The sequence below is a fragment of the Stegostoma tigrinum genome, chromosome 3 (genome assembly GCF_030684315.1).
Source record: "Stegostoma tigrinum isolate sSteTig4 chromosome 3, sSteTig4.hap1, whole genome shotgun sequence".
NCBI classification, from domain to species: domain Eukaryota; kingdom Metazoa; phylum Chordata; class Chondrichthyes; order Orectolobiformes; family Stegostomatidae; genus Stegostoma; species Stegostoma tigrinum.
In genome coordinates, this window is record NC_081356.1 from 17252200 (window position 1) to 17272278 (window position 20079).

Genomic DNA, 20079 nt, shown 5'->3' on the forward strand with positions numbered 1-20079 from the left:
GGAGGAAGGGATGGGTGAGAGGAAGAACAGGTTAGGGAGGCAGAGACAGGTTGGACTGGTTTTGGGATGCCATGGGTGGAGGGGAAGAGCTGGGCTGGTTGTGTGGTGCAGTGGGGGGAGGGGACGAACTGGGCTGGTTTTGGGATGCAGTGGGGGAAGGGGAGATCTTGAAGCTGGTGAAGTCCACATTGATACCATTGGGCTGCAGGGTTCCCAAGCGGAATATGAGTTGCTGTTCCTGCAACCTTCGGGTGGCATCATTGTGGCACTGCAGGAGGCCCACGATGGGCATGTCATCTAAAGAATGGGAGGGGGAGTTGAAATGGTTCGCGACTGGGAGGTGCAGTTGTTTGTTGCGAACCGAGTGGAGGTGTTCTGCAAAGCCGTTCCCAAGCCTCCGCTTGGTTTCCCCAATGTAGAGGGAGCCACACCGGGTGCAATGGATACAGTATACCACATTGGCAGATGTGCGGGTGAACCGCTGCTTAATATGGAAAGTCACCACATTGGCAGATGTGCAGGTGAACCTCTGAAATGCCACCTGAAGGTTGCAGGAACAGCAACTCATATTCCGCTTGGGAACCCTGCAGCCCAATGGTATCAATGTGGACTTCACAAGCTTCAAAATCTCCCCTTCCCCCACTGCATCCCAAAACCAGCCCAGTTCGCCCCCTCCCCCCACTGCACCACACAACCAGCCCAGCTCTTCCCCTCCACCCACTGCATCCCAAAACCAGTCCAACCTGTCTCTGCCTCCCTAACCTGTTCTTCCTCTCACCCTTCCCTTCCTCCCACCCCAAGCCACACCTCCATCTCCTACCTACTAACCTCATCCCACCTCCTTGACCTGTCCGTCTTCCCTGGACTGACCTCCCTACCTCCCCACCTATACTCTCCTCTCCACCTATCTTATTTTCTCTCCATCTTCGGTCCGCCTCCCCCTCTCTCCCTATTTATTCCAGAACCCTCTCCCCATCCCCCTCTCTGATGAAGGGTCTAGGCCCGAAACGTCAGCTTTTGTGCTCCTAAGATGCTGCTTGGCCTGCTGTGTTCATCCAGCTTCACGCTTTATTATCTTGGATTCTCCAGCATCTGCAGTTCCCACTATCACTCCTTCACAATAACAATTCAGTTCTCACAAAACCTTGTCCTCTGCTTCTTGTTACATTAGGCAAAAACTAGGCCTGAGATTTCTGTTTTAAGCACTTCTTAACTTACCTGGAGTTCCATCTGAAGTCATTAAATATGCTTAGTTTATCTCTCATTATGGGGGAGTTATTATAATTGTTTTTATTAGTGAAGGCAAGGAAAAACACTTATTGAATGCATTATGTATTTAACTTACATGCTTAGTTTTGGACAACCCTGTTTTTCCCTAGTCTCTGTGCAACAGTGAAATTCATACCATAATTTCTGACAGTTAACATATAGTTTGAGGATTTCTACTGATACCTGAAAGCTGCAGGAAGAATTGGACAATTTTGCTTATGCTTAGGTGTGAAGTAATGAAACACTTTAGTTCCTTCTGATCACCAACGCACACAAAGAGATAAATAGAATCCAACTGACAAAGGCATAAGGTTGTTTATAGTCAGGTGATTATTCCTCGCTATTTATAACCGTCATGCATTTTTAAAAAATTGACGTTTGGTGTTCAGTTGTTAAATGACGTATGGCTGATTTAGTATAGCCTGTAGCTTCCTATCGGTTTGGATTCTCTGCTCATTATGGCTGGTGAAACTAGACATCTGAACATGGCAATTCCTTAAAACCACAATGCACCGAGTAAGCAGAGGAATCACAGATTTTATGCTATTATCTTAAAATATGTAAATATGAACCTTACACAGTTAAAGGAAAACACCTTTTTCAGAACTGCTTCACTATGACCCGGGTGGAATTCATTTGAATCTTGCAGAACAAGTTTAACTTGTTCTTTGTTGTTGGGTCAGTCATTTACTCATAAAGTCTCTCCAGCTGTCTAAGCACGCATTAATTGACTTGATAATATCCACACCACTCTATCCTTAGCTCAACACAGCCAAAGGTAAGATTGGTATTTTATTGTACTTTCTCCACTATATTTACATGTGTCTTCATTGCATTAGCATCACTGATGTTCCTAAAAGGAAAATGCACTTAATATAAAATTCTGAATAAAAGCGAGAAAACAAGGTAGAAATAAATTGTTTCCATTGACGGAAGAGTCTGGAGCAAAGAGCATAAATGTAAGGTTTGATATGAAAGATAAAGACCAAAGTTGAAAAATGTTCTTTCTTTGTTTAAAATGGAGGGATGAATTTGTAGAATAGACAAGTATGTGATTGAAGCAGAGACCAGGTCAATATTTAAGAATAAGTTCAAAAATTGGTTGAAGGTAAGGAGAATAAAGAAGCCTGAAACAAGGAGGCTCATTGGATCAGGAATACAGCTTTTCAGGACTGGGGCTGAACAGTCTGTGCTGTAGTTTCTATGTAATCATAAATAGAAATGGAAAATCCTATATCTGTTTACAAATATTTTCTTATTTTGGAAACACTGGCCATTTTAAAAATGAAATATCTTCTGTTTTTCCTCAGCTTAGAGATTGTCTGAATCTTTACGTTTAAGGATTTTGGTTCAATTTTACATAAATGGTCATGAATGTATACTTATTTCTTGGACAATTAAAATTGTTTGCTTCAATAACCTTGCGGTGCATGTTCAAGTATAAATGCTGTAACTTACTAGTTACATGAAGTTTCTTTGGGTGGGGGATGTATACCAATTCCCATCAAGTTCCTGCTATTGATTTTCTTCTTACTGTTTCAAACAAGTGAAAAGCTCTGTTCTATCTCTGATTGTCATTGATTGGATCAACAATTCCATTATTTGTGTGAATAATTTTTAACTGACTCAGTATTGGGAATTGGCATTGGGGTAACTGCTTTAACTGTGTGGTTAAAAATGTGATGTGGGAGACAGATGTTTCAATTTACGGGCCATTAGTGCTTGCTCTGGGGAAGAGAGGTTTGCACCATGTTAACTTAAAATTTGCTGGGTTAGATGACATGAAGTGCAGAAAAAAAATGATGAAACCAGATGATGATCTAGTGATTTAAAACGATCACTGGTTTCAATCAGTTTCTACTTTTGAAATAATATATGTGTGTTTAATTAAGTGCTGTAACTCAGCAGTAAGGGTCTGAACTGCCAGAATAACTCTGAAAGGCTGAGATCTTGTTTAAAAGCAGGCACAGTGAATTAGATGTGATAATATGGACTATTTATCTGTTAACAGAGTATTTGATGTCTGAATTGTGATGTGCCGATATTACGTGGTTGACTAGATGGTAGAAAGGTGTCAACAGCATCAGCAGGATTAGGCTAAGGTCAAAGTTTGTTAAACCCAAGAGATAAGCCTCTTTCCAGGAAAAGCAAATAAGTCCTAATGAGATAGTTGATCAAACCAGCCCTGAGAATCATGATACATTTGTGACACTTGCCTGTGGTCAAACTGATCATTCGCTGGAAACTGATTAATATCAAAATTTGAATGCACAGCTTGTTTGTATGGAAAAGGGATACAAGATAGCTTGTTTTCGAGCATAATTAGCTAGCTCAGGAGGAGGGCATGTGATCAGCAACTGAGCACCTTGTCCTTGGGCAAGTCCTCGTAAACTGGCTTATTTGTGAATGTAAGAACTGTATGGGCAAGGTTTTTGCAGTAATTTGTAGTGTACATTGTTTTCATAAAAAACATTGGATATGTCCCTTTGTGAGAACAGCCTTCAGTTATTGATATTCCGATATCCCAATGGACCAGGGAAAGCAGGAGTTTAAAAAAAGCTACAGATTGTGTCAGAAAAATAGTAAAACATTCAAAAGAAAAAGGTTATAAATGAATGCATGGGGCATTTGTAACAAGATAGATGAATAAATGGCACAAAATGAGGAGGTAACTGGGTTTGAAACATTAGTTGTTACTGAGATCTGGTTGAAGGAACTAAATAAAGGCTAAATGTCCATCAGAAAAGATAGACAAAATAGAAAAGTAGGTGGGGCAGCCCTAACAGTAAATTTTGAAATATAGGCAGTGGTGGTAAAAACTCACAAAATTAGCATGTCAAATGTTATACGGAAGTATACGCCTAGGAAATAACAAATGACAGTAAGTCTGGCAGGAGAAGTTTACTGGCCTCCACACAGAAGGCATAAATCTGCAAATTGGATGAAAATATATAAAGAATAATACAATAATTATACGGGATTTTAATCATCATATAGATGGGCAGGCCAAAAGTTGTTTGAAGATTGATTTATGGAGTGCATTTGAGATTCAATCCTGGAACAATATGGTAAAGCAGGCTATTTTAGATCTACTATAGTGTAGTAAGACAGCCTTACATATTATGTCATTTCAATGGCAGCAGTGTGCACCTCTTACAAAATGCACAGCAATAATTTGACAAGCATCTTTCAACAGTATCTTCCGAACCCACAATCTCTCCCAAGCTAGAAAGAGAAGAGCTTGTGAATTTCGACACTTGCGGATTCTTTGTCGGCAATACATGTGAGTGGGAAAGTGTGTCGCCATTCCTCTACTATTGTTAGTACAAAATCCTAAAATTCCCCTCCAAACAATATTACGGGTGTACTTGCAACAGATGAAATACAACAGTTCAAGAAGGTAGCTCACTGCCACTATCTCAAACACAACCAGGGATGGGAAAAAACACTGACATTGCCAGCAATAACTATAAATGTTGTTGGCTTTTACTTAACCTGACAAAAAGCAAAGCAAGCTAACTATTTATTTTTTACTTCATAGAGAAACTGAAGGTTGCTAGTAAATCTACGACCTTTAATTGTTTAAAATGAAAACATCCAAAAGTCTTCTGATCGTCATCGTGGTTATTTTCACTCTTCTGATTCTTACAGTAGTTGCAGCTATTATTTTAGGTGTTCTTCTAACACAAGGTAAGAACCATATTCACCAGGTAGTCAACAGTTAATGTGATGGACAACTGGTAAATTGAAACATATTAGGAATCTCTGAACTAACTTTTTATTATGTTTTAATTCAAATCTGAAATTTAATTTGGTAGATATATATATATATATATATCAATCAATGGAAATGTAAAAAGATAAATGAATTAAAAGAGATAATGAGTTTGATGGAAGAAGTTCTAGTTCATAACTTTTGCTTCTTTTGTTTTAAAACTGCAGCTTCCACTTCAAGTGATAGGTTCTTCATGGGAAATTTCAGAATATTAAATATTGCTTACAATGATGCCTTGTCAACTACAAGTTCAGCCGAATTCTCACAATTAGCAAATAAAATTCAGACACAAGTAAGAGTTCATTTGTTCCCTCGAAACTCTTTTTTCTCCAGTTGTCATATCATTTTGTAATTCAAAAACGTTGGTCCATTTACCCTTTAACTATGTTTTTCTCAAATGATTCAGTGATTAGACTTATTGGTGAAAGTGGTTATATTTTACTCATGATAAGTAAAAGACTGTCTGAGCATTATTACTAAGGGCATTAGCTTAACACTTTGGATAGAGGTGTAATCTCCATGTTGTGACACCAAATAACCATTCCCAAGCACTCATTGCATCAGGTAATGTGACCTGTAGATAGGGGGTCCATTTGCCAGGACATTCTCCTGCAAGAATTTCATCTGCAATATATTAAACCTCCTCTGACTGAATATCTCTACTCTCTGCTCAGAGGAAACCTCTTTATAATTTCCTTACACAGCCAAGTCTATAGAAACTACTTTAACCCAATCATTATCTCACCATTAAACGTGCAGCCCAATGACAAAAGATGACCTGTAGCCATCTGCCTGTGCAAGGTGAGTCAAAGTTTCAGAAACTCTGACTTTCAGCAGCCAAACTTGTATCAGATTGTAAACATTAAATGCCACCCTGACTAAAGCAGGAGAAAAATGGTGGCCTTGAAACTTATTATTTTCTTTTCTCTCAGTTGTGCCAGCATCTCAATTTTCTAGTGTTCATGTATCAGGCACCCTCATACTCTGCTAAGTTTGTGATGACGCTTTACTTTTTGGCCATTTGATTCCTTTCAAAATCTCAGGTGGAAAATTTAAAGTTGAATCGGTGAAGGTCTAAAGCACAGATTCCAATCTGATCACCTCTCCTCATTGCTTTTACCCAGGCCATTTTACAAGCAGAAGTTGAAAAAGAATCAATGTATTATATTGTTATATCACTGGGAGCACAAGCTCGAGCTCACAGGTTGGTTAAAATCTCAAGTGAGAGATGGGGCGGCACCGTGGCTCAGTGGTTGGAACTGCTGCCTCACAGTACCAGGGACTCAGGTTAATTCCACATTAGGGTGATTGTGTGGAGTTTGCTCATCACCCCCATTTCTGTGTGGAGTTTCTGTAGGTGCTCCAGTTTCCTCCCACTCTCCAAGATGTGTAGGTTAGGTCGATTGGCCATGCTAAATTGCTGATGGTGTCCAGGGATGTGCGGGCTAGGTGGGTTAGCAATGGGAAATGCAGGGTTACAGGGAGACAGTTGGTGGGAGGGTAAGGGGCTGTGGGTAATGGTTGGGATGCTCTTTGGAGGGGCAGTGTGAACTCCATGAGCCAAATGGCCTGCTTTCACATTGTAGGGATCCCATGAGTGTGAAGTGACATGCAATAAAATTTTAGAAGTATACAGCAAGTCATTATGTTAAAGTTAATTTTCATTAATTAACAAGAAAACCTCCTGTCGGTATTTCCCAGGAAGCCTATAACCCACAATCATAAGAAGGAAGACTAATAGTTAAAGTACAGATAACATTCCCAGCGTGAATCATTCTCACCTGGGGTAATAATTACTTGATCTTTTCCTCTTAGTTATAGCGAGAATTCTGAAGGTTCACTTGCCTGATCACTGAGATGATGGAGTTATCTCAATGAGAAAACATTGGACAGATTCAGCCTATCACTTTTGGTACTTAGAAGAATGAGAAGGGATTTTTTTGACACTTTTTAGAATCTGAGGGGACCTAACAGAGTGGATGTTGTGAAGATGTTTCTTTTTGCGGGAGAGGCCAGAAGTAGATGTCACATATTAAAAATTAAGAAATGGATAATTATTTTCCCAGAGTGTCATTGGTCTGTGGAGTTATCTTCACCAAAGCAGCAGCAATCGTCACAAATTATTAAGGCTGAGTTCAATAAATTCTTGATCGAAAAGGGAGGCGAAGTATTTAGATGGTAGGAATGAAAAGGGAATTCAGGCTACAATCAGACCAGCCGTGATCTTAACAACGTGTAGCGCAGACTCAAGCGGTCAAATGGCCAATTCCTGCACCTTATTCATTGGGTCGTACACTGATGAAAGTGTAGCTCTCCTTTGACTCTTGAGTCTCAGGCGAGGAAGATCTTTATTAAATTATGTTCCACAGCTTGACTATCTTCAACAGCCTATTGGGGCATCTGAGGTTCCTTAATAAAATTTTAGAAAAGTTACACATATTAGGTTAACTACTATTACCTTCTATCAGATGGTGCGACATAATACAAACACAAAGGTGAAGTGGAGTGCTGGTGAGACACGACACATGTGGAGAGAGAAACAAAGTTAATGTTATGAGCCCAATAACTCTTCTCCAGAACCCGAAGATTCATATCAGATTCAAAACATTAAACTTGCTTTTCTCTGCAGAGATGCTACCGTTCCTGCAGCTTGTCCTGTTTTTATAACCTTCAAAAGTCATTCAATGCCAGTACTGTACAAAACACTTATGAGAAAAGTTGTAGCTTTTGGAACAAAAAGTACAGTAACAACATAAATCTAAATTTGCAAAGTAATAGGAAACAGAATAATGATCAATGGATATTCTTAGGCTGGATGAAGGTTAGTAGTGAATATCACCCGGGGTCATTGTTGGCACCCTTGCTTTTCTTGACATATTATTCATCTAGATCTTAGTATTCAGGAGGAAATTTAAAGTTTACAGATGAAACAAAACTTGGAAGCATCTAAATTATGAGAAAGATTGTGTAGATCTCCAAAAGGACATAAACATGTTTGTGGAGAGGGCAGATGAGTGGCAGATGCAGTTCAAAACAGAGAAGTGAGGGGTGATGTATTTTATTTGGAAGGACAGAGACAGAAAATATAAAATAAAGCGTATGAATCTAGATATACAAACAAGGGTGCAGGAGCAGAGGGATGTTGATGCATTGAAGGTGACAAGGCAGGTGGGTCAAATAGTTAATAAAACATATAGTATCCTGGGGCTTGTCAACAGGGGCATAAAGTACAGGAGGAAGTCAGTTATGCTGAACTCGTACAAAACACTAGTTAGGCCTTAACTGGAAAACTATATCCAGTTCTGGGCAGCAAAATATAAAAAGGATGTGAATGTATGGAAAGAGTGCAAGGGAGGTTTACAAAAATGTTTCTAGAGATGAGAAACATCAGTTATGTAGATTAGAGAGGCCAAGAGTATTCATGCGGGAAAAAATGCTCAGAGGAGGTTTGATAGAAGTGTTTAAAATCATGTGGGGCCTGAATAGGGAAGAATTGTTCCTGCTCATGAAAGGATTGAGAATGAGAAGGTGCGGATTTAGAGTGATATGCAAAAGTAACAAATGAGTTGTGAGAAAAATATCTCTTACACTTTGAATCTGTAATGCACAACCTGGAATTACTGTGGAGGCAGTTTCAATTGAGAAATTGGATGATTATTTGAATTACAGGTGTCTGCAAAGTGCAGGAAGAGGGCATTAGGTCAGAATGCTCACTTGGACTGCCACTTGCAAACACAGTGAGCCACACTTCTAGGATTCTGTAATACCCTAAGTTCAATATCCCACCAGGCTGTTAGCTTCAATATCAACTTTAGTGTGCTTGCTTCTGCACCTAGAAATGTTTCAGCAGGAATTTTGACATGACACAAGTTTAGTGAAGTCTTCAGTTGAAATAGAATGTGACATACAAGTTCATGCCACAAACTTAAACAATTCACATTTATGTACACTCCTCATTATTCATTTTCTTGTGTGTAGATTCTGATATTCAGGATCATATGTTGATTGATAATTGTGGGTATTCACAGCATGAAACAAAAACTGGGATGGTTAATAGGCCGCATGACTTTGCCTATAAATCAAGTCAATTCCCATGATGGTGGCACAGTACATTTCAAATAGCTATAAGGCACTGGGTGATGCCCAACTGCCAACGCTGCCATAAGCAATTGAAGCTCCCAGAATCCTACCAGAACCCACAAGCAGTGGGACAGTGATTGGTTCTATCAAAAGAGATCTTGTGTCCTATGTGCTTACAGCCCAATTGATTCAGGATCATCTGAGTCTGAAGTAAGCAGTGGAATAATTATGTTTTGGCATCGCCCAGCCTTACCCCACCCCCATATCCTTCACTCCAAAAACACGCCTTGGAAGTTTCCCATAATGATAGGCACTTACAATAATAACAACTACTAGTGCTAATGTTACAGGCATATTAAATCAGAATCTCAAGCTAATGTTCTGGGAACATGGCTTTAAATTCCAACAGGGCAGTTGGTGAAGTTTAATTAAGTATATACCTGGAATGAAAAAACTAATCTAATATAAACATTGTTGACTATCATAAAAAGGAACCTTTCAGAGATAGTAGGAACTGCCGATGCTGGAGAATCTGAGATAACAAGGTGTAGAGCTGGATGGACACAGCAGGCCAGGCAGCATCGGAGAAGGAAGGCTGACGTTTTGGGCCTAGATCCTTCTTCAGGAATGGTTTCTGAAGAAGGATCCAGGTCCGAAACACCAGCCTTCCTGCTCCTCGGCCTGCTGTATTCATCCACCTCTACACCTTGTTATCTCATAAAAAATCCTTGTTTACTAATATCCTTTAGGGACAGAAATCTACTTATGTATCTGTCACCCCTCATTCTCTTCTTCTATTTGTCTCTCTTTCTGTTTTATTATAATCTCTGTCTCTATTTAGATATTTTTAGCTCTGCATAATTTCTTACCCACTTTTTCTGATGAAGGTGAGGTGGACAGAATTGGCTGGAGTTAAGGATAACCACCATTCTAAAGTCAGAATAACTCAAATATAACATTTATTGCAGAAGTATGTTAATGAATGAGACATATAGCATGAAGTATCTTTAAAATAATAATAAAATGTGACCAAGGGTATCTGAATTGAATCAATGCAAGATTTGCCGAGTACTTCAACCTCTTGTTAGTATTTCAAACCTCTATAAGGTCACCACTCAACTCCCTCCCCTCCAGGGAAAAAGTCCCAGCCTATCCAGCTCTTCTAATATCTCAAAACTTCTAGTCCCAGTAACATCCTGACAAGTCTTTTCTGAACCCTCACCAATTTAATATTATCCATCTTATAGCAGGGCTCTAAAAGTGGCCTCAACAACACTTTGTACAACCTCAACATTACACCCCAACTCCTATACTCACTTGCGAGTTTTGAGAAGATTTGTAGCTCATGTTGAGTTTCTGGATGTGAGTTTGCTCGCTGAGCTGGAAGGTTCGTTTTCAGACGTTTTGTCACCATTCTAGGTAACATCATCAGTGAGCCTCCGACGAAGCGCTGGTGTTATGTCCCACTTTCTATTTATCTGGTTAAGTTTCCTTGGGTTGGTGATGTCATATCCTGTTCTTTTTCTCAGGGGATGGTAGATTGGCTTTGGTGTAGTTCCTTGGCTAATCTGTAGGTTGGTGTTCCAGGTAGTGACACTATGGGCCTGAGGGGGGCCATAACCAGAGGCCATCACAAACCAGAAGCCCCCCTCCACCACAACTCCCCCCCCACACCACACCCCCCCCACCACACCACACCCCCCACCCCACACCCCCCCCCACCACCCCACACCCCCCACCACCACCCCACACACCACCCCCCCCCACCACCCCCCCCCACCCCCCCACCACCCCACACACCACCCCCCCCACCACCTCCCCCCACCACCCCACACCCCCCCCCACCACCCCACACACCACCCCCCCCCACCACCCCACACACCACCCCCCCCCACCACCCCACACACCACCCCCCCCCACCCCCCCCCACCACCCCACACACCACCCCCCCACCCCCCCACCACCCCACACCCACCCCCCCCACCCCACCACCCCACACCCCACCCCCCCCACCACCCCCCCCCACCCCCCCACACCCCCCCACACCCCCCCCACCCCCCCACACCCCCCCCCCACCCCCCCACACACCACCCCCCCCCACCCCACCACCCCCCCCCACCCCCCCACACACCACCCCCCCACACACCACCCCCCCCACCCCACCACCCCCCCCCACCACCCCACACACCACCCCCCCCACCACCCCCCCCCACCCCCCACCACCCACCCCCCCACCCCACCACCCCCACCCCCCCCCACCCCCCACCCCACCCCCCCCCACCACCCACCCCCCCACCCCACCACCCCCACCCCCCCCCACCCCACCCCCCACCCCACCCACCCCCCCACCCCACCACCCCCACCCCCCCCCCACCCCACCCCCCACCCCACCCCCCCCCCACCCCCCCCACCCCACACCCCCCCCACCCCACACCCCCCCCCACCACCCACCCCCCCCCACCACCCACCCCCCCACCCCCCCCACCCCCCCACCCCCCCCACCCCACACCCCCCCCCACCCCACCACCCACCCCCCCACCCCACCCCCCACCCCACCCCCCCCCACCACCCCCCCCACCCCACACCCCCCCCACCACCCCCCCCCTCCCCACACCCCCCCCACCACCCCCCCCTCCCCACCCCACCCACCCCCCCACCACCACCCCCCCCCCCACCCCACCCACCCCCCCACCACCACCCCCCCCCCCACCACCACCCCCCCCCCCACCGCCTCAGGCCCATAGCGTCGCTACCTGGAATACCAACCTACAAATTAGCCAAGGAACTACACCAAAGACTAAAACACCTAGTAGAAGTCTCCCACCACTCCATTCGCTCCACCCAAGAATTCCTGAACACCATCAAAGACACCAAGATAGAAGAGGATGAAATAATGGTCTCCTTTGACGTAACAGCCCTGTTCACATCCATCAACATCAACCTGGCCAAAGAAACACTGACTACACTAATAGAAGAACAGAAGACACATACACCAGACACCACCCTCATCAGCAAGGACAACATCATCAAGCTAGTGGACCTATGCCTCACCACCCACTTCACTTTCAATGACAAAACCTACAGACAAACCAACGGTACACCCATGGGATCTCCGATATCAGGGTTCTTAGCAGAGGCAGTAATGCAGAGACTCGAACAAACAGCTCTGCCAATCATCCAACCCAAACTTTGGGTCCGCTACGTGGATGACACCTTTGTCATCACTAAACAAAACAAATTAGAGGAAACCTTCAAGACCATCAATAATACCCTTTACTGGCATAACATTCACAAAAGAGGAGGAAAACAACAACAAACTGCCATTCCTAGATGTCACAGTAGAGCGAACAGCCAATGGGGAACTTCAAACCAGCGTCTACAGGAAAACAACACATACGGACCAAATACTGAACTACAGGAGCAACCATCCCAACACCCACAAACGAAGCTGCATTAGAACATTATTCCAATGAGCCACCACACACTGCAGCACAGAGGAACTACGCAGAGCAGAGGAAAATCACCTATACAGCGTATTCAAAAAGAATGGGTACCCAATGAACACAGTCCGCCGATTCCTCAGCAATAAACCCAAACAGACAGACAAAACGGCTCAGAAACCATAATCGCTCTCCCCTACATCAAAGACATTTCCGAAATGACTGCCAGACTACTCGGACCGCTTGGCATCAGGGTAGCCCACAAACCCACCAGCACACTAAAACAGCAGCTAATGAACTTAAAAGACCCTACACAGACAACAAATAAAACGAACGTCATCGACAAACTACCTTGCAAGAACTGTGACAAACACTACATTGGACAAACTGGCAGAAAGCTAGCCACCAGGATACATGAACATCAACTAGCCACAAAACGACATGACCCACTATCAGAGATAATGGGGACTGCAGATGCTGGAGATTCCAAGATAATAAAATGTGAGGCTGGATGAACACAGCAGGCCAAGCAGCATCTCAGGAGCACAAAAGCTGACGTTTCGGGCCTAGACCCTTCAACAGAGAGGGGGATGGGGGGAGGGAACTGGAATAAATGGGGAGAGAGGGGGAGGCGGACCGAAGATGGAGAGTAAAGAAGATAGGTGGAGAGAGTGTAGGTGGGGAGGTAGGGAGGGGATAGGTCAGTCCAGGGAAGACGGACAGGTCAAGGAGGTGGGATGAGGTTAGTAGGTAGCGGGGGGTGCGGCTTGGGGTGGGAGGAAGGGATGGGTGAGAGGAAGAACCGGTTAGGGAGGCAGAGACCGGTTGGACTGGTTTTGGGATGCAGTGGGTTGGGGGGAAGAGCTGGGCTGGTTGTGTGGTGCAGTGGGGGGAGGGGACGAACTGGGCTGGTTGAGGGATGCAGTAGGGGAAGGGGAGATTTTGAAACTGGTGAAGTCCACATTGATACCATATGGCTGCAGGGTTCCCAGGCGGAATATGAGTTGCTGTTCCTGCAACCTTCGGGTGGCATCATCGTGGGCCTCCTGCACTGCCACAATGATGCCACCCGAAGGTTGCAGGAACAGCAACTCATATTCCGCCTGGGAACCCTGCAGCCATATGGTATCAATGTGGACTTCACCAGTTTCAAAATCTCCCCTTCCCCTACTGCATCCCTCAACCAGCCCAGTTCGTCCCCTCCCCCCACTGCACCACACAACCAGCCCAGCTCTTCGCCCCCACCCACTGCATCCCAAAACCAGTCCAACCGGTCTCTGCCTCCCTAACCGGTTCTTCCTCTCACCCATCCCTTCCTCCCACCCCAAGCCGCACCCCCCGCTACCTACTAACCTCATCCCACCTCCTTGACCTGTCCGTCTTCCCTGGACTGACCTATCCCCTCCCTACCTCCCCACCTACACTCTCTCCACCTATCTTCTTTACTCTCCATCTTCGGTCTGCCTCCCCCTCTCTCCCTATTTATTCCAGTTCCCTCCCCCCATCCCCCTCTCTGATGAAGGGTCTAGGCCCGAAACGTCAGCTTTTGTGCTCCTGAGATGCTGCTTGGCCTGCTGTGTTCATCCAGCCTCACATTTTATGACCCACTATCACTCGTATTCTTACATACAGATAAGGAAGGAGACCACTTTGATTGGGACAACACATCAATCCTAGGACAAGCCAAACAGAGACACGCACGAGAATTCCTAGAAGCATGGCATTCCAACCGGAACTCCATCAACAAACACATTGATTTGGAGCCAATCTACCATCCCCTGAGAAAAAGAACAGGAAATGACATCACTTGGAGCCAATCTACCATCCCCTGAGAAAAAGAACAGGAAATGACATCACCAATGCAGGAAATGACATCACCAACCCAAGGAAACCTAACCAGATAAATAGAAAGATGTACATAACACCAGCGCTTTGTCGGAGGCTCACTGTTGATGTTACCTAGTATGGTGATGAAACATCTGGGAACAAACCGGCAAGCTCAGTGAACTAGCTTACACCTCGAACACAATAAAGACCCACTCTCTTGTGGACCGAGAGGAGGAGAGTGCTATCTTGGAGGTGAAAGGAGGACGTTGGGTTGGCTGTGCACCCTTGCGACCAGTGGATCTTAATGCTGGCTTTGGCCTAACGCTGGTTCAGGGGAGCAGCCAACCTGCAACGATGGCTGCGGCAAGTGCTCGTGCCCCAGGTCAGGGGGTCCGGAACACCATCCGTGTTTCTGTAAAGAAGGTGGATGAAGGTGCACCTGTGGACCGCACCTTCTTCGTGAAGAGGGTCCTGTTGGACTGTTGTGGGTTCGCTGCTGCGGACATTTACTGCCTGCAGGATTTCCCCGGAGGAGGTTTTTACGACGTGACCTTCCGGAGTGCCAAGCTTTGCGAGCGCTTCCTGGAGGCTTTCAAGGAGAAAGGAGGTGAGGGCCCCCTCTCTGTATTGACCGCTGTCCCACTGTTTGTGATGCCAGCGCAGAGGAGCCGTATGGTGACTGTACACATGTACAACCCGCATGTGCCAGCAGTTGATGTCCTGACCTTCCTCGGAAGGTATGTGAAGGTGGAAGGGGACCTAACTGACATCGTGGACCCCTTTGGCATCTGGAGCAGTAAGAGGCAGGTCAAGGTGATGCTGAGGATGGGCGCAGACGGGAATGTCGCACACCCACCGTCCAGCTTCGCAATCGGCGGGAGCAGGGGCTACCTGACCTATGCAGGGCAACCTCCAGTCTGCCATGCCTGTGGTAGGTCAGGTCACGTGGCAGCCGACTGCAAAGCCACCATCTGCAGGGAGGAGGGACACCTTGCAAAGGATTGCCCACGAGAGAGAAGCTGCAACCTTTGCGGGGAAGCGGGCCACTTCTATACGGCATGCCCGCAGCGGGGTGCCACCTACGCCCAGGTCGCCGGCAGGGGGAATGCGGGGCCAGCCCCCCCGGAGGAGAGGAAGGCACCAGGGCCCTGCAAGGACCCCACTAATGTGCAGGAGGGCCAGGCCGTGCAGGATGGGCCCGAGGCCAGCAAAGCACGCCTGCAGGCTCCGATCCCCCCCGACAACCCGGAGCCTATGGAGGCGGCGACAGGCGACCCAGGGGAGTGGACAACAGTCTGGAAAGCGAGGAGGAAGGTGCGTCGACGGGCCCAGGAACCGCAACCATCAGGCGGGAAGAGGCAGCTACAGGGGGGGCTATAAGAGCTCCTCTGACGAGGAGGATTCGGAGAGGGCCCACCCGAAGCAGAAGTTAAAGGTCTCAAGGGGGAAGGAAAGCAGCACCCCGCTTCCAGGTGATGGGAGGCGTCCTGAGGCTCACTCCGACACCCAGTCAAGTGCCGCTGGAGCACTGGAGGGCCCCCCGGAACTTCCAGGCGGGAAGGAGGAAACAACACGTCCCCAGCCTGACCCGGAGCCGGACCCTCCTGCCTCCGCACCCCTGACGGGGGGATGCCACCCGGAAGGCAGCACGGACGGTTTCCTGAGCCCGGAGAGCGTCCAGCAGTTAGCCCGGGTAACGGGCATGAAGGGACAGATGGAGGGGCTGGACATTGGACTTGGGGAGGGTACTGCGGTCACTGCCCACAATGGGGGTACGAATTGCGAGCATTAATGTGTGCAGCGTCCAGTCAACCGCGAGATGTGTGTCCACGTTGGCCTACCTGACCACCATCAAGGCGGACCTCCTGTTTCTGCAGGAGTGCGGGATGCCGCACCTCGGCAGGTACGGGAAATGGCCTGGCGCCTGGACCTGTGGGCCTTCGATCTGGTCGGGGGGTAGCGACTGTCGCTCCTCGGGCCTGGCTATTCTGCTGCGGGGGCGCAACTTCACCATCTCTCAAGTTCAGGAGGTGGTGGGGGGGCGCCTCCTAGTGGCTGACGTCACCTACAGGAACGGTCCCCTGAGGCTGATCAACGTGTACGCCCCAGCAGTACGGAGTGAGCGGTTGGCCGTCCTGCAGCGGCTTCCACCCCTGCTGGCTACGTCCAGGCCAGTCATCCTAGGCGGAGACTTCAACTGCATCATTGATGCAGATGGAAGATCCGGCGTGGGGACAGCGGGTGGGGGGATTCAACTGGACGTCACGTCCAGATTCCTGATGGGCACGGTGAAGGACGCCAAGCTGCTTGACGTCTTCAGCACCCCTGCAGACGGAGTGCAGCAGAGGTACACCTGGTCGCGGCCAGACGGGTCTATCCGCTCAAGGATAGACTTCCTGTTTGTGTCACGGACGTTCTCGGTCAGGTCCACCGGTGTCGAGCCGGTGTTCTTCTCTGACCACTGCCTCCTGTTGGCCGACTGTCACTTACAGGACGACCAGCCGGCCAGCAAGGGGACGTGGAAGCTCAACACGACTCTGTTGACCCCAGAGAACGTCGAGGAGCTTAAGATGGAGTACGCCAGTTGGAGAACCGTGAAACCCCTCTTTGAGTCTCCAGGCGACTGGTGGGAGACGGTGAAGGAGAACATCAAGAGGTTCTCTGTCCTCAAGGGTGTTCAGAAGGCAAGAGACAGGCGGGGAAAGCTGTCGCAACTCCAGAAAAGGGTGCAGAACCTGCTCCTTCTGCAGTTGATGGGGGTCGATGTCACGGAGGACCTCCGCGAGGTGAGGGGCCAGCAAGCCTCGCTCTTCGCCACGGAGGCCTCCAGGATAATCTTCCGGTCCAGGGTCCGCTCCGTGGAGCAGGACGAGACGTGCTCGCGTTTCTTCCTTCAGAAGGTGCACAAAGAGAGCTCTGTGCTTAGCTGGCTGAAGGAGGACGACGGCTCGGTGACGTCGTCTCGGCCCGACGTTTTGAGGATCAGCAGATCCTTCTATGCCGGACTGTACGACACGAAGCCCACGGACAGCACGGCCTCCGAGTCGTTCCTGTCGTCTATCACGGAGGTCTTAGACGACGGCACGAGGGAGTGGCTGGACCGGCCAATATCCCTGGACGAGCTGGCCAGAGCCCTCAAGTCCTTGCAGAGGAATAGGACTCCCGGAAGCGACTGCTTACCGGTCGAGCTGTATTCCGCTCTGTGGGGCCTGGTCGGCCAGGACCTGCTGGAGGTGTACGATAGTGCGCTTCGGGCAGGGGAAATGTGCAAGTCCATGAGGAAGGGCATCATCACCCTCATTTATAAGAGGAAGGGGGAGAGGGAAGAAATTAAGAATTGGCGTCCCATTTCACTTTTGAACGTGGACTACAAAATCCTGGCCAAGGTCATTGCCAACCGGGTCAGGTCTGTCCTGGAGTCAGTGATTCACCCTGACCAAACCTGTGCTGTGTCGGGCAGGAAGATCGCTGAGAGCCTCGCGCTCATCAGGGACACGATCGCCTATGTACAGGACAGGCGGGTGGACACCTGCCTCGTCAGCCTGAACCAGGAGAAGGCCTTCGACAGGGTCTCTCATGCTTACATGAGGGACGTCCTCTCCAAATTGGGGTTCGGGGAGGGCATCCGCAATTGGATCTGGCTGCTCTACGCCAACATCGTTAGCGCAGCCTCGAACAACGGGTGAGAATCAGACAGTTTTCCTGTTAGATCTGGAGTCAGGCAGGGCTGCCCGCTCTTTCCTGCCCTGTTCGTGTGCTGTGTGGAGCCCTTCGCCGCATCCATCAGGAAGGACATGAGCCTGAAGGGCGTGACTATCCCAGGCAGCGGAGGCCTTCAGGTCAAGACCTCCCTGTACATGGATGATGTCGCCGTCTTCTGCACCGATCGTCGGTCGGTGAGTAGGCTGTTGGACATCTGCGGCCAGTTTGAACTGGCCTCGGGTGCCAAAGTCAATAGGGGTAAGAGCGAGGCCATGTTCTTCGGGAACTGGGACGACCGCTCCTTCATCCCCTTCACCGTCAGGACAGACTACCTGAAGGTGCTGGGTGTTTGGTTTGGTGGAGCTGGGGCATGCGCTAAGACTTGGGAGGAGCGTATCGCCAAATTTAAGCAGAAGCTGGGCAGGTGGACGCTCCGGTCCCCCTCCATCACGGGTAAGAACCTGGTTGTCAGGTGCGAGGGGCTTTCGGTACTGTTGTATGTGGCGCAGGCCTGGCCTATTCCCTGGACCTGGGCCGCTGCGGTCACCCGGGCCATCTTCCACTTCATTTGGGGGTCGAGGACGGACCGGGTCCGCAGAGACACCATGTACAAAGACCTGGGAAATGGGGGAAAGGGTGTACCGAACGCCACCCTCGCCCTGACGGCTACCTTTGTGTGTGGCTGCATCAAGCTGTGCGTAGATCCTCAGTACGCAAACACCAAGTGTCACTACTTACTGAGGTTCTACCTGTCCCCGGTGTTGCGAAGGATGGGCCTGGCCTCGTTGCCGCGGAACGCTCCAAGTAGTTGGACCGTTCCGTACCACCTGTCCTTCGTGGAGAAATTTTTGAAAGGAAACACCTTTGACCACAAGGCCGTCAGGCAGTGGTCAGCACGTAGTATCCTCAGGACCCTTCGGGAAACGGAGAGGGTGGATCCCGTCGTGTGGTTCCCCACGCAGACTGCCAAAGTCGTTTGGCAGAATGCCTCATCGCCAGAACTTTCAAACAAGCACAAGGACATTGCTTGGCTCGCGGTGAGAGGGGCTCTGCCAGTGAGATCCTTTATGCATGCCCGGAATCTCTGCACCACCGCACGCTGCCCTCGAGGTGGCTGCGGGGGGGACGAGACTGTTGATCACCTCCTTCTGGAGTGTGCCTATGCACAGGAGATCTGGAGGGGGATGCAGTGGTATTTGTCGAGGTTCGTCCCGAGCAGCTCCGTGACGCGGGACTCCATGCTCTACGGGCTGTTTCCGGAGACGCACACCGAGACCAACGTCAACTGCGCCTGGAGGACCATCAATGCGGTGAAAGACGCTCTTTGGTCTGCCCACAACTTGCTGGTCTGCCAGCTGAAAGAACTGACCCCGACTGAGTGTTGCAGACTGGCGCACTCCAAGGTCCAGGGCTACGTGCTGAGGGATGCGCTAAAGCTTGGGGCAGCCGCCGCCAAGGCGCGGAGGGGAAAGACCACCGTATGAGCCCCCTCGTCCAGAAAAGGGAAAAGAATCCTATCTGGTAACTGGGCCCAGCTGGCGCCTTCCCCAACTGGTCAGGGGGCCAACTGGGACTGTGCGGGGTGACGACTGCCGGGGCGGTTTCTTTGCTTTGTTTGTTTGTTTTTTTTTCTCTGTTTTGTTTTTTTTTTACCTTTAGTTGGTGTACGTACCCCCGGGTAACCCGGAGTGGCTTGCATGACTGGGTAGGTGTATAAATGTTTTATTTTTTGTACATTCTATGAATAAAGTATATTTTTTCAAATAAAAAAAAAGTGACGAAACGTCTGAAAATGAACCTTCCAGCTCAGCGAGCAAACTCACATCCTATACTCACTTGTCTGATTGCCATCACAAAAAATTATATCATTTTGCTGGCTTTCTTAATTACATTCTATGATGCTTTTTTTCTGTATTTATGATTACGGTCTGAATTGGGAAAAGGGCAGTTTTAAAACCAAGGATTGTGGAAAAGATAGCTGTACTT

The 20079-nt window shown here is 48.4% G+C and overlaps 1 protein-coding gene across 3 annotated transcripts in view; it reads left to right on the forward strand.

Annotated features, from left to right (window-relative positions):
* Positions 1-1974: 1974 nt before the first annotated feature.
* Positions 1975-20079, forward strand: part of LOC125450688 (transmembrane protease serine 9-like) — a 43838-nt gene continuing 25733 nt past the window's right edge. For 2 of the 3 annotated variants that reach the window (XM_059643548.1, XM_059643549.1), the window contains exons 1-3: positions 1975-2047; positions 4811-4959; positions 5212-5336. In XM_059643548.1, the coding sequence (XP_059499531.1) occupies positions 4857-4959; positions 5212-5336 (228 nt within the window). In that variant the 5' untranslated portion in view covers positions 1975-2047; positions 4811-4856. The remainder of the gene's footprint in view (positions 2048-4810; positions 4960-5211; positions 5337-20079) is intronic. The other variant, XM_059643551.1, reaches the window with a different exon arrangement.